Source organism: Cyrtonyx montezumae, unplaced genomic scaffold, assembly GCF_038088225.1.
Source record: "Cyrtonyx montezumae isolate F1298 unplaced genomic scaffold, pur_monq_1.0 scaffold_36, whole genome shotgun sequence".
Taxonomy (NCBI): Eukaryota; Metazoa; Chordata; class Aves; order Galliformes; family Odontophoridae; genus Cyrtonyx; species Cyrtonyx montezumae.
Genome location: NW_027072041.1, coordinates 812,759 through 826,825, shown reverse-complemented (window position 1 = coordinate 826,825; position 14,067 = coordinate 812,759). Strand labels below are relative to the sequence as shown.

Below are 14,067 nucleotides of genomic sequence, written 5' to 3'. Positions count from 1 at the left end.
CTCTGGTTGGCATCCCTTGCCACGTTCCCTTGGGGGTGGCGGGGTGGACTTGGGAGAGGAAGGGAGTGTGTTTCTACAGGGAGTGTGAATGCCAAAGACCTAAGCCACTGTGAGAGGGGATTAAACCTCCCCAAGCTGCTGAATAACTGGCGAAACAGGGCATTTGGTAGGCAAAACAGGGGAACTTATTTCCATGCCAACAGCCTAATGGGTATTCAAAGATGCCATCTGGAAGATTTTCATGAGCTGCTGAAATGCACAGGCTTTAGAAGAGCAACAGCCATGCAAACCTCACAGCACCTGCAAAAAAAAGCATAGCAAGTGGTTTTCTTCCTACAGTAGTGAGCCTCACTCTACTTTGCATGTTCTCAGAAAAAGTCAGCTCCTCCTCTTACAGAGTCTGGCAGATCTGCTCAGCTCCCAGTCATTTCTTGGAGGTACAGAGGCAAGAATGGGCAGCTCATTCTCTTGCAAGCCAGCTCTAAAAACTGCTTCAGCTGGAGGACAATATTTGTGAAAACACAACTGATGATCAACAACCAGGCTATTGATGCAGCACGAAACCTGGCTTCCACTGAGTGAGCATGTGAGCATCTCCTGATGCAAATATGCAAAGATCACTTCCCATTCATTGCTGCTTTCTAGCCTCCTGCCCCACATGTCCACAAACCAACTGTACGTCAATTCCCCTTGGAGATTTCCCTTTGGTCCCCAAGCCAAGCCCCTGGTAAACAGTGTTTCCACGTATCCATGCAGTCACCACTCTGCTTTCATCCTCCACTGACTCCAGTCAGATACACAATGTCTTCAACTCAGTGATTTTGGACTCCTCTTTGTGGACACATGCTCTGAAAGTGAACGGTGTGCACATCACCTCTCTCATTCCAACAGACTCAGCCTGGTGGTCCCCTCCAGGACATTCACCACAGGCTGCAGGTAGGGGTCCTTTCTTGCATTGTGCCATCAAGTACTTGGCTTTGGTGCTCCCAGGCCTCCAGCAGGGGAGTCCTGTGACAAACAGAACCAACAGTGAACCAAAGCTGCCATCCCATCAGAGAGGCAGCTGTGCTTTGTGTGCAGCTGTGCCATGGCATACTGCTCGTTTCACTTGTGTTCAGCTGATCCAATCTGGGAACTTAGCTCCAGTGAAGACATGGCTTGCAGCACATTAAATACAGCTCTGTGTTCTGGGGACATGGAGGCAAAGTGAAACCTTTATCATTCTGAGATGAGAAGCATTCTGACGTTGGAACCAAAGCTTTGAATGTGCAGCACCTGAAAGGGCTGTCTGCATGCTCTGTGCTCACTTCGCTCTGGTTTGGTGGTGGAGAAACCCTCCAGGGCATGGGGTTCATGGGGAGCAGGGCTTCCCAGATTACTCCTGAGGTACTGCAAGGGTGTGGTTTGCAGCACAGGAATGGGGAATGAATGATGCCTAAAGGACTGGATTTTTTCCATGGTTGGAAATTGCCTTTGGAGATCCAAGTAGATGGGATTTTGGCTAGGATAATTCTCTGGCACCTACAGCTACTAATGAACTCCAGCACTGATAGTCTGTGGCACAATGCTCTTGTGCAGGGCATATCCTCCAGCACCTGGTCTCAGAATCAGTGCCTTCTGCATTTGAAGGCAGTAGGAACTGGCCTTGGAAATTCAGACAAATAAACTGACAGTGCTGGTGCTGCCCAAAACTTTGTCCCTGGGATCAAAAGAAAGGACAAACCACAGCTTTCATATGACTAACACTCCTGGAGATATAATACATTTTGTATTGCATGATGAATGTTTAGCCAGTACATAAGATTTTCCATGTTATTTGGTCAACCAGTAGTGGGTAAAAGACTACCCAGAGCATTCAATACTTTAATTACAAAAACCTTTGTCCTTCCTATAGCATGGCTAAATCAAAAGAGAAGGAAAATGCTCATGAACAGGAAGGGGACCAACAACCCTCTTGCTCCAGTAATGGGCAGGACTTTGATTATAGGAGATGTAGAGTAGCAGCCTGAGATGCACCTGGGTGAATCCCACAGTCCCACTTCCCATCAGAAGTGGGAATCAAAAGAGGTACTAGATGTACAGCTGCTCCCAGACTGGACAACTGGAAATGCTTTTATGTAGACAGATGACAATGTCACACTGAGGATGATCACCAGGACACCATGTTATGTGAATGCTGCTTCACTCACAGAATCAGCCTTTGCAGTTTGCCATGTATGATGAGGGAAGGAGAAGGAACAGGAGCCAGCACATACTATTTTGGTATACAGTTCACTTTGCTTACAGGCTGGGATCTGCCAAGGAAAGTACTTTCTTTGGAAAAGCATTTCCAACACCAGCAGGGAGGGCAGAAGCAGTTCTAGCATGCTATCCCACCCTGTGCACACCTCTCCTTCCCCATCATCTACTAGCGAAGAGTGAAGCATGATCTGACTTTGCCCTCTGGAGGCATGGAATTGGCATGGCGCAGAAAGGCACAGCCCCAGAGGGACTGAACTGCTGAGCTGATCTTTGGACAAACGGATCAGAAAACTGCTGTAGGTCTCTGGAGGGCATTGCAGGAGGGGTAGCTCCACTGCTTTCATGCAAAAGGAGTCTGTTTTCTGGGTTTCTCCAGAGCAACACTACCCCAGGGTTCTGCATACTTCAAAAAGGGAGTCAAGTGTGGGAGGATGACTTTTAGCACGAAGGCTGCAGCATGCAAAATCAAATCCTGCCACATGTCTGCATCCACCTTCTGGGGCTGCATCTCAGAGACACTGCTTAGTTTCTTTCTACTAGAAGCTATAGAAATAGGCAGGTGGCCCGAGACTCTAGATCATCCTATTTTGTTAAGAAACAGGACTTGGGCTTGTTTGGTGCATGCAAATGGGTCCTCACACAGCTTTGCCTCTATGTGAAGAAATAGCATTCTTGGACTGTTGTTTCATTAGGAGCACCTCCCACCTCTCGTTACTCACCTGAAGACCCTTTGTGTGACAGTCCAGAAGGAAGTGCTTTCCCACAGCTACAGGCTCAGCATGTTGCTCACATGAGTTCTGGGAGAAGCGACTGTGGGCACCAAGACATGGGCAGCACCAACTGCACAGCCATGCAGAACATCTGCGTGCACCTTCAGGTCCAGCTCTCTGCACACCCATTCCCTGCATGTCAGCCTCCCTGCACACCCACTCCTCCACACCCGTGGACATCATGCCCTGTGCCCAATAATATTGCTACACTGCCATGTACTTGCACACACACATGCATCCCAGTGCACACCCATGAGCTCCACGCACACCCTCAAGCCCAGATCAGTGCCCCTGCACAGCTGTGTGCCTGTGCACATGCACCCGTGAGCGTGCCCGGGCACACTGATTCCTTCCATCCCAGCTCGAGAAGTCCCACACTGCACTACTCACGGGTCCTGAGCTCCACATCCCAGTGGCAGATAGCTGTGCTGTTCCAGTGCTGGTGCAAGGGTACCGACCTAAGTAAGCGCTTACCAGCTGGCCGTGCTGGTGTCACTCAGCTGCGGGTTTACTCCTAAGACCCCAGTAACAGGCAGGAGGGGGCTGGCAGCTCACAGCAGCAGCCTCGAACACACAGGCGGGCTTCTTCTAGGTTGTAAGGGCAATGTCCCACGGCACTGGGACCAGCGGGCTGCACCGGGGGTGAAATGGGGCACAGGAACCCGGAGCTGCGTCGGGTCATTGCTGGAGACGGCGGTTGCATCCGAGCACGTCTCGCACAGACGGGCTTCACATCGCTCGCGCTATCCAAGCCCGCTCACTCCGTCCGCTGCTGCATCTGTCACTGTTTATTTTGCAGGAGTTTATTTCGGGGGAGAACTGGGGCGCGAGCCGAGGGTGCGCGCCGCACTCCAGCACCGCGCGGTCCCGGTGGGCTCCTACCCGGCGGCGGGGGCCGCGGAGGGGCCCGGAGCGGGGCGACGCTCCTGCCCTCGCCCCTACCCCTGCCCGAGGCGACAGCGGCGCGGCGCGGCACGCCCGGCCCTGCCCGCGCCTCCCGGGATGCGGGGCGTTGCAGGGGGAGTGCCGGCCGCCGGGGCGCGGAGCCGCCGGACACCGCCGCATAAAAGCCGCGGCGGCAGTGCCGCGCCGCGCTCCTCGTCCCGGCCCGCGCCGGGGCAGCCCCGACGGCCGCATGACCGCCGAGAGACGGCTGCCACCGGGCCCGCCGCCGCCGCCGCCGTCGCTGAAGGCGGACCCGGCGCCGCACGGGGAGGAGGCGGAGGCGGCGGCGGGGGCTCAGGGCGGGCGGCGGCGGCGTAAGCGTCCGGCGGAGCGGGGCAAGCCGCCCTACAGCTACATCGCGCTCATCGCCATGGCCATCGGGCAGGCGCCCGAGCGGCGGCTCACGCTGGGCGGCATCTACCGCTTCATCACCGAGCGCTTCCCGTTCTACCGCGACAGCCCGCGCAAGTGGCAGAACAGCATCCGCCACAACCTCACCCTCAACGACTGCTTCGTCAAGGTGCCGCGGGAGCCCGGCCGCCCCGGCAAAGGCAACTACTGGACGCTCGACCCGCACGCCCGCGACATGTTCGAGAGCGGCAGCTTCCTTCGCCGCAGGAAGCGCTTCAAGCGCAGCGACCTCTCCACCTACCCGGCCTTCCTCGCCGAGCGCCCCGCCGCGCCCTGCCGTCTGTTCCCGCCGCCCGCCGAGCCGGCCCCGGCTCCCCCCGCCCCGTCCTGCGCCTTCGCCGCCGCCTGCCCCGCGCAGGGCTGCTCCGCCGCCGCGCTGCCCCACGGCTACGGACCGCTGCCCGCCCCCGGGCCCTACGCGCCGCCGGGCGCGGGGCCTCTGTACGCGCCCCCGGGGCGCTTCGTGCTGCCCGCCTCGCCGCCCGGCCCCGCCGGGATGTACGGCCGCCGCTCCCCCGCGCCCTACGCGCCTCTACCCCACGCCTACGGCGCCGGCGGGCAGGTGGGCGCCGCCGAGCCCGGCCTCCGGCAGGGCGCTTTCCCCGGCGGCCCCGACAGGTTCGTCCCCGCGCTCTGACCCGCGGCCCTGCCCGACGGCGCGCACGGGGCGGAGGCGGAGGACGCCGCGCCCGGAGCCGCGGGGGCCCGGCGAGCCCCGCCACCGTCGGGCTGGGTGAAGGAGCTCTCGGAGCTCTCGGAGCCCCCCGGGTGCTGCCCGCTTTCCCGGGGCAAGTGCGCAGAACTCCGCGCCGCCTCTCCCGCTCCCTCCCGGTGCTGTCGCCTGGGACGCTGGGAAGATGCCGCTGTGAAAAAACTGCTGTTCGTGACTTTGTTAGCGGAGTGAGACGCCTGCTGGGCTCGGGCCGGAGGGAGGCAGGATGCCCTCCTCGGGCTCGTCGATCCCGAGCCGTGCGAGTGCTGACGGTCGTGCGTCCCTGATGTGACGCTGCTGCCGTGTCAGTACTGTGTCCCACACCAGCGACACACAGGACTAGGAGAGGTTCAGGGGTGCAGCTGAGCCCAGTGGCATGCTGTGAGCTGTGGGAGGTGGGGAGGACTCTGGGACTCAAAGGGGGAAATTCTGCCGTCGGCCCCTGGAAGTGAGACAGACCTAGCGAGGCTGTGGGGTCTCTGCCCTCGGAAGTCTTCCTGACTTGATCGAACAAAGCCCAGGGATCCTCACCTGGCTTTAGAGTGAGATCCAGCACTGAATTTGGACCGTGGTTGTTTGGGACAGAGATCTACAGGAGGGGTTTTCCCACTCTCACTCGGAACCTAGGGTAATCCCAGCTCTGCCCAAAGCCTAAGGGAGGGCAGCATCTCCTCCAGAATTGGAAGGGGCAGGGCAGGTCTTCTCATCTTCGGTTGCACATCTTTCGTTTCAAACTCTCCTAAGGAGAGAGAAAAACAAACAAAACAAACAAACAAACAAAAAACCCAAACAAAACAAAAAACTGAGAAGAGAACATGGAGAAGTGCTTTTGAATCCATCCATGAGAGGCAAAGGCTTTAAAATAGATCCATGGAGAAACCCAAGCAGATCCCTCCGGACAGATCCCACTGCCTCTGGAAGGGGACTGGGAAGCCCAAAAATGAGCAAGATTCATTCAGGGGCTGTGAGCAGGGGGAAGCAGACGTAGCCCTGCTACTGCCAGGTTCCCATACAGCTCCCTTGTCCTGTGGAGGTGGGAGGCTGTGTGACTGGATCACAAGAAGAAGGCTGTTCTATGGCTTGTACAAATCAGTGGAGCTCTGAGTGGGGAGAGGTAGGTGGGAAGTGCAGCGGGAGCCGCAGCAGGAGTGAGGCTGCACATAAATCTCAGCATAAATGATGCAGACTGCAGTGTGACTCAGGTGTCAGGCTGGAAGTTGGGAAGTTTCTGTCCCGGCTTCGTGCTCAGAGCAGTCAGACAGTAGTGAGACAATCTCAGGGCTTCCCTGCAAAGCCTAGACAATGTCTGTAGCTGGAGACAGCAGTCTTTGGGCAACTTGACTGTCCACTGGGGGGAATTTCCCGTGTACATTCAGCACCTCTCTAGTTTTGCTTCATGCCTCTCTCTCCGTCTTGCTGCTGCCTACTGCTGCAAAGAGCTCCCACCCCCTAAGGACACCTGAGCCTTCAGCTCTCTGGAGGACTTTTCAGGTGAGGTCTCCTCAGTGGTACAAAATTTGGGTAGAGGGAAGTTCCTTGCCTTCACTGGGTGCCAAAGTCCAGGTATCCATGTGGGACATGAGAGGGAGGAAATTGAGCATGAAGGTGGAAGAGTGTCCCCACAGCTCAGTGTGAGCTCTCTGCGACAAGCAGGAAGAAGCTGTGAGGCAACCCTCCATGAAGACTGAAGACAAGCTCCAGTCTTGGGGCATGCTTCCCTCGGTGGGTGGGCCATGGTGCGTGAGCCACCTGTGGGCTGGCCCAGAGCTACTGTCCTGGCCTGGGAGCTCTGTGAGTCTGCCATTGCCTGCCTGCACCTTTGTTCCTGAGGAGCAGCACTGTCTTTCCTTGTCCTTCCTGGTCCAGGGGTCTGCTGCCATAACAGCAGGTCTTGCTGCAGCTTCACAGCTCCCAGCCAACCCTCTCCCAATGCAGGAGGAGCCTGCAGGCTGCCCAGGGCTGCTTGGGCCTGCAGGATCTGAGCTGGGTCTGTTTGCTCACCAGCTGGTGTTTCCTGGGCTTTGAGCCTGGGTTCCGAGGGAGCTGCAGCTGAGCTGTGTGCCTTGGCTCTCAGTGTGCCTATGCTGGCCTGCAGATGCGTGGCCGTGCACACATGTACACAGGAGTGAGTGCTGAGGAGTGGGTGCAAGCATGCCTGTGTGTACTGCTGATTGTGTCTGCTTGCACTGCTGAGCACAAGTCACTGTGGAATGCATCTTCTGTACAGAGTGCCTTTCTAGCATCAATGCTTTGCATCAGTGCTGAGAAGGGACAGAAGAAAGTTCTAGGCTTGCCACTCCTCAGCCACCTCATCCTGGCCTAACTGGAGGCACAGGAACATTTTTGTTAGTGTGGGATTTCTTTTTGTTTTATTGTAAGTGGGTATTTTTTGTTGGGAAACTCTCCTCAACCTTCCTCTGGCAGCAGCTGCCTTCAGTTGCCTTTATTGCCTGCTGCTTCTCCTCTTACCAGGGAATGAGGACTACGCCTGAGAGCATTTTGCCTTGCATAAGCTCCTCCTGATCTCAGGTAGCATCTAACCCAGGTTCAGGAGCAAAACCCGGTGTCTAGAGGACATGCATGATAGACCTTTATGACTCATGAGGTACAAATTGGGTAGGTTCAGCTGTGCACTGCTTGCTGATAAGATCTAGATGCTTGTTCTCTTTTTATCCTCTCCAAATCATTTCTGCCCACAAATGAGGAAAATCAGACACCTGGGAAGCATACTTCCTGCAGCAAGTGTGGTTAACATTGCACCAGGGCCTGGGCAGGATCTGTGCTCAGTGAGGAGCTACATGGACCCTGTGTGGGATTCTGCACAGGGGCTGTGAAGAAATGGGGATATGTCACATCTGTGGGGAAATGGGGATACACTACGTTGGACCACAGGATGTCAGTGCCTGTTTATCTGACTTCTAATTCTCAGAATAAGGAAACTTTTCCGGAAACTTGACCGTAAATATTGGAGGGCTTTCCTTGCAGCAAAGTTAGTCTAAGACTCAAAGTAGCCTTTGATGTTTGGGAGACAAGTGAGGTGGTTGTGGTGAGCACTTGCAGAAGGACAGAGCAGTGCAGTGCCTGCTCAGTGGGGTTTTGGGGCAGGCACACCTCGCCTTGCCTTCAGGGAAGTGGTTGATAAGTGTAGGAGAAAAACTTAAGTATGTGTTAGAGATATTTTTTGTATTTACTCTTCTACTTCACTAGTAATGAAAATAAATCTCTGCCCTTTTGTTTGTAATGAAGTGTTGCTGAGTCCTTCAAGCCTTTCCTGCACTTCAGCGTCAGCAGAGCTGTGGTACGAAGATAGGTGCCATGCTCTGCTATGTGCATGTGTGGCATGGGAGGAGAGATGGAGGCTTATAGCAGGTTGTCACCATCCTCGTACCATCAATAGGTAGAACACGATGTGCATGGTGAGGCTTCCTCCTTTTCATCAGCAAGATGATTTCTTCCTTCTCTGCCTCAAAGTCTATTTCTGTATTGTTTTCTTAACACGATCTGACAGTACAATGAGATTTTCAGCGGTTCCCTATTTGTTTTTTTTTGTTTTGTTTTGTTTATTGGTTTTCTTCCCTCCCCTCCCCTTCTTTCCCCTCTAGTTCTCTACTTTTCTCTAAAACTGCTTATATTTGAATAGCCAGTTAGTGACTGCGGTGACCAGCTTGGATGCTGCTGCCACCCTGGAGTCACAGGCAGCTCAAGCCACACAGAATAAGCACTCATTATCAGTATGAATGAAAACAAGTTTAGATACAAGAGATCACGGATGGGGGCTGTGGCCCAGCTGCATTTAAGGCCACAACGCCCCTGGCACCACGACCATGAGGCCTCACGTCAGTGGGCTGGTGAGGACTGTCTCTTGGGATGTGCAGCATGCTTTTGTTCCTGCTGTGCTTCTGGGCTCTATGCCTCGTTTCTTTCACTATGTGGAACTCAGTAAATGTAAATTTGAGAACAGTCAACAATGCAGGAGGAATGAAGCTCTTGAGCAAAATTGCATTTTAGCCAATGTAGCACTGCAGATCGATTGAAAAAAAATCATCCTAACATCAACTGAAAGAGCTCCTAGCCCTGGCCCTCTGCACTTCAGGGAGCTCTGAAGTGGATGCAGTTTGGCTGGGCAAAACAAAAGCGGGAAGGGGAACCCCCATCTCTTCCAGATCTCGCGGGGCTCGGTGTGAGCACCACCCCACACCACGGCTTCGCCCCTAGGCAGGAGAAGAAAGCGCTGAGTTGGCTGCAGCCGCCTGGTGAGCGATCCCACTCCGTGCAGCGGCACGAGGGGCCGCAGCTGCAGCGTCAGCGCTGACGCCGGGGGCTTTTGCAACGGAGGACGCGCAGGAGCGCGTCGCGCGCGACCGCTCCTCCGGGCGCCGCGCTGCCGCCAGGGGGCGCCGTAGTCCGCGGAGAAGGGGATGGGAGCGGGGAGAGCGGCTGCAGCCTGAGGAGAGCTACGGCGGAGGTGGGGCTCGGGTTTCCTCAGAATCCTCCGTGATGGGACATGATGTGACCGGGGAAATTCTGGGCGGGAGTAAGGAATAGACCCCCCGTGAGGCTGCTGGGAACAATCTCTGGTCTTGGAGGCTCACTTATTTGGATAAAGTCCTGAGCAGGCTGGCCAGAGTTAGCCACGCTCTCAGCATTGTACTCAGTGTCTCCAGTGATCTCTTTCCCCTGCCTGTTTCCTACGGATATGTGGATTCCTGGTGACACGGGAGAGCCAGTACAGCCAGTTGTGCTGGGCCGCAGGGCTGCAGTCCTTGGCAGCCCCAGCATCACTAGAGGTGTATTTATTTAAATGGAGGGATCAGAGCTAACGTTTTCTCAGTATGAAATAGTGACCAAGGAGGGAGTGGCTGTTTGCAGTTACCAGGATTTATTACTTAAAGTCAATAATGGTAAATCAACAAGAACGTATTCCTTACTTGACAAGACCAGGATCTGGCAGGGTGGAATGGCTTTTCAGTGATCTCTGCTGGCCACCTTCTTTCCACCCAGGCTTGGCTTTGACTTTGCTCCTGCTAACCAGCAGAAAGCTCCTGGCACTAAATATCACCTGTGAGCAGCAGCCTGACACAGATCTCCCCTGACTGTCTGCAAATGCAGGGTACCTCATTTCTCAAGGGCAATTCAACAAGCACAAGTGGTGAGCCATGGTGAACAAACTAAACATCACCTCCCACTTCTGCTGTGAGTGTAGTTACCCATGGGGCTGAAGCAGGGATCTGGCAGGTTGGGGGACCATCGTGGGGCTGGTGATCCTGCAGGAAACTGAACAGCCCTGAACAGCCCCCTGGGTGGCTGTGGGCCACTGGGGAGATCTGTGTGGCTGTGTCCTGTCAACTTGCACCTCAAATACTGTGTTCAGTGTGGGGCCCCTCACTGCAGAAAAGGCGAAGCCCTGGAGCATGTCCAGAGAAGGGCGGTGAAGCTGTGAGGAGTCTGGAGCAGAAGTCTTACAGGGATCGGCTGAGGGAACTGGGATTGTTCAGTCTGGAGAAGAGAAGGCGCAGAGAAGACCTTATTGTGCTCTAAAACTGCCTGAAGAGAGGCTGTGGTGAGGTAGGGGTTGGCCTCTGCTCCCATGGAATTAGTGATAGGATGGGAGGGAATGGCCTCAAGTTGCTCCAGGGGAGGTTCAGGTTGCCCAAGGAGGTAATGGAGTTGCTGTTCCTGGAAGTGTTCAAGAAATATGTGGATATGGTACTAAAAAGCATGTTTCAGTGGGCAATACTGGAGGTGGTTGGACAGTTAGACTAGATAATTTTAGAGGTCTTTTCCAACCTTAATGATTCTGTTATTCCTTAAGAAAAAAATAATATAATTTATATAACATAATTTAAAAGCTGTCCCTGTCTTGTGCAGTCCCAGGTCATGGAGCCATGGGGGTTTGTAAGCCCCAGCTGACCTAGTGCTTGGGACAGTCCTGCTGTCATTAGGAGGATCAACCAGAGATAACTTTTCCCAGCAGGTTTATGGCCGCGACTTATGACTAAAATTGGTAGCAATTCACAGTAGGAAGCAAAGTCTTCCTTTTCCAGTCACATACAGTCAGGACACAGCTAACTGTAAACTCAAAATCTTGCATCATCGGTTCCAGGCAGGTGCCACCAGGTAAGATTCTGCTTCTAGGTGGGAGTGGCCCTAAAGAAACCTTTGTCTCCCACTGCAGAGCAAACTTTGCTCCTGCAAAGCCAGCTCAGAAGTTTGCTGTCAGGATGTAATATTTTCTTTCTTGTTGCTTGTAGCAGTTATTGGAAGGAGGGTGTCTGCTCCTCTAAGCACATCTGGTAAAGGTCTTCTTCCAATGCCACAAGGGATTTGTAAGGGAGGAAACTATAAATAAGAGCACACAAGATCACAGAACTCACAAGTGAATGGTAAGAGTGGTAGGAGGATCAAACTGGACTCTGCAGCTGGTGAGATTTTGAACCAGGGTAGAGAACATCAGTGGGGATGAACAAAACGAAAAAGCACGGGGAGCAGGCAGAGGAAAGGAGGTGGAATGAAGGGGCCAATCCTGTGTGAAAAGGGTACTCTGCTCACCTGTTTGGATTAGCCTTGTGCCTTCTTGCCTGTCTGTCCTGTCTTCTTAAATTTTCTTAATAAGCCTCTTCTTAATTCTCTCTCTGCACATTTGCACCCTTCATCTTGCACATCTGCATGTGCTGCAAGGATGCCTCAGTCTGCAGGGCTCAGGCAGCAAGGCAGGGTGTGCTGTGGGAACCTCAGCCCTCACCAGCACAGCACAGCACAGCACAGCACAGCACAGCACAGCACAGCACAGCACAGCACAGCACAGCACAGCACTGCAAGGGGGAGGGCATCATGTTGGGCACTGGCCTGGCCCCTGCACTCCATAGCTCAGAAGCAATCTCCCAGCAGCTACCACCCTCCCTGCATCATCAAGAAGCTTCCTGACCTCCCCCAGCATTCTTCTTCATGTCAGACCCAGACCCTCTGAGAGTGGAAATCTTTCCTTGCTACTCTGACTCCAGGCAAAGACACCTCTATGGGGCTCAGGAAGGAGAGGAGGAAGGGAGAAGTGGATGCATTATATCTGGAGAACAGCAACCTCTCTTGCTTAGATGCAGCAGCTTTTGCATGCCCATCCTCTGCTTCATTAGGGCAGTAGGACCCACCTGGGAGGTGTTCATGGACCCCTGTGTGGCCAGCTTTGCACCTGAACCCATGGGAAATTTGCACAAGCAAGGAGCTCCGTTACCTGTCTTCCTGCCAGAGAAAAAAAAGACTGTGGTGTGCAAGTGAAAGTGTTGATAAAGAAGGCTTTATCTTTGTCTGGGTCATTGTGCAATAAAATTTACTACCTGCAGACACACCTTTCTCACAGGCTGCCAAAGAAGCCAGCTGGAGTGAGAGTTATGGTGCAGGTGCACAGTTGCTGAGGTGACTCCAGGACCCTGAGGCCACCAAGGTCAAATGCCTCGGGGAAAGGGCTGCTTTCTATGGGTTGCCCTGGTTCCTGCAAGCCCCCTCCCACCAGGAGCTTCCCAGGCACAGCCACACAGTATGGCACCTCTGCCCTCCCCATGCTTCAGCAAGGATTGCTGCCCTATGTTCACAGAAACCCTGCCAGACTATCACCACTTCCCATTTGGCTTAGTTTTGACCGCACTGGGGCAGGACACACATCATTGTTCAGTGCATCCTTGACTGAGGAGGTCTGGGACAAATGCAAAGTTTGTTGCTTCTCCCTAGCTCCTAAAGAACAGTGGGATACAGGTGAGCCTCTGCGTGTATGGAGGTGGATGTCAGGGTGGGTTCCCTTCCCTGGGGGTTCTGAGGAGGGATGGGGAGCTGGAAGCAGCTTCCATTTGTTGCTGCTACTTGCAGCATGGGGCTCTGCAGATAGGAGAGTCCCACAGCCCACAGTCCTACAACCTCTGCCTTGCAACATGGTGTGGACACTATGCTTGCAAGAGTACTCTGGCACAGCTCCTGTGATAGTGCACATCTGTGAGTTTCTCTGTTGGCAACCAAGAATAAGTTTTACTGCTTCTGGCACTGTAAGAGCAGAGGGTTTCAGTCAGTGCTCATGAGCACTTATTGTCCCTCACACAAAGACCCCAGGGACCAAAGTGGGGGTGGGTGTCAGTGGTGTAGGTCCCGTCTCTGGTGAGGTGTCAGATCCACTGAGATGTGCAGCCTGCAGGGCTCTGGCACAGCATCAGGGATATCTCTGGAGTGATCCTGTGCTCTTGGGAGACAGCCTTCTGCTAAGTCAGATGGTGGCCGTGAAGACGTTCCTCATCCCAACAAAAGAAAGACCATCTGTGTTAAGATGTTACAGCAATGTAAAAAGCCCAGCCCCAGTGCACAGAAGAGAATATCCCAAGCCCCAGATTTCCCAAAAGACTGATTACAAAGCATAGGCACCTGCTTTTTTCAAGTCTTGGCCTGAAATCTGGCTGCAGAGCAAGGAATACTGCACCTGTGCAGAGTGGCCTCATGCTTTTGCTCCAAATTGAATTTTTCTGACAAAAGTGCACAGTACAGCTGACTTTCAGTCTGATACATTCAACTGTTTTCAGCCAGCCTCCGTTTGCTGAATGGAGTTCAGCAAGGTCAGACTGAAATTGCTGGCAAGACAAAAACAACACACTTCCCAGGCTTGAGGAGAGCAGGCTGATAACTGGGGAGGGAAGCAGACCATGAGAAAGGCCTTCAGGCTGCAGATAACAGCACAGGGAATTGTAGGGTTCATCACATGCTGAAAAAAGCTCAAGCCACTGCACCCCTGCACACTGAAAGATGGAGTGGGGTTCAGCTTTGTAAAGGGACTCATGTTTCTGCTGGACACACTGGGAGAACATTTTGGGGGTGAGGGTGGGCATGGGACTCACGAGCTGCACTCACAGCTCCCATGGGGGCTCACTGAAGGAGCAGCATCACCCCCCACCATGGCCCAAAAGCAGCACAGGAAGCACAGTGTAGAGAGAGTCAGATTTTTATTGCTCCCGAGGA

The 14,067-nt window shown here is 54.0% G+C and overlaps 1 protein-coding gene across 1 annotated transcript; it reads left to right on the top strand.

Moving 5' to 3' along the window:
• Positions 1-4,128: 4,128 nt before the first annotated feature.
• Positions 4,129-5,092, top strand: FOXE1 (forkhead box E1). Its single transcript, XM_065745533.1, has one exon. The coding sequence runs from the start codon at positions 4,147-4,149 to the stop codon at positions 5,002-5,004; it is 858 nt and encodes a 285-aa protein (XP_065601605.1). The 5' UTR covers positions 4,129-4,146; the 3' UTR covers positions 5,005-5,092.
• Positions 5,093-14,067: the final 8,975 nt, after the last annotated feature.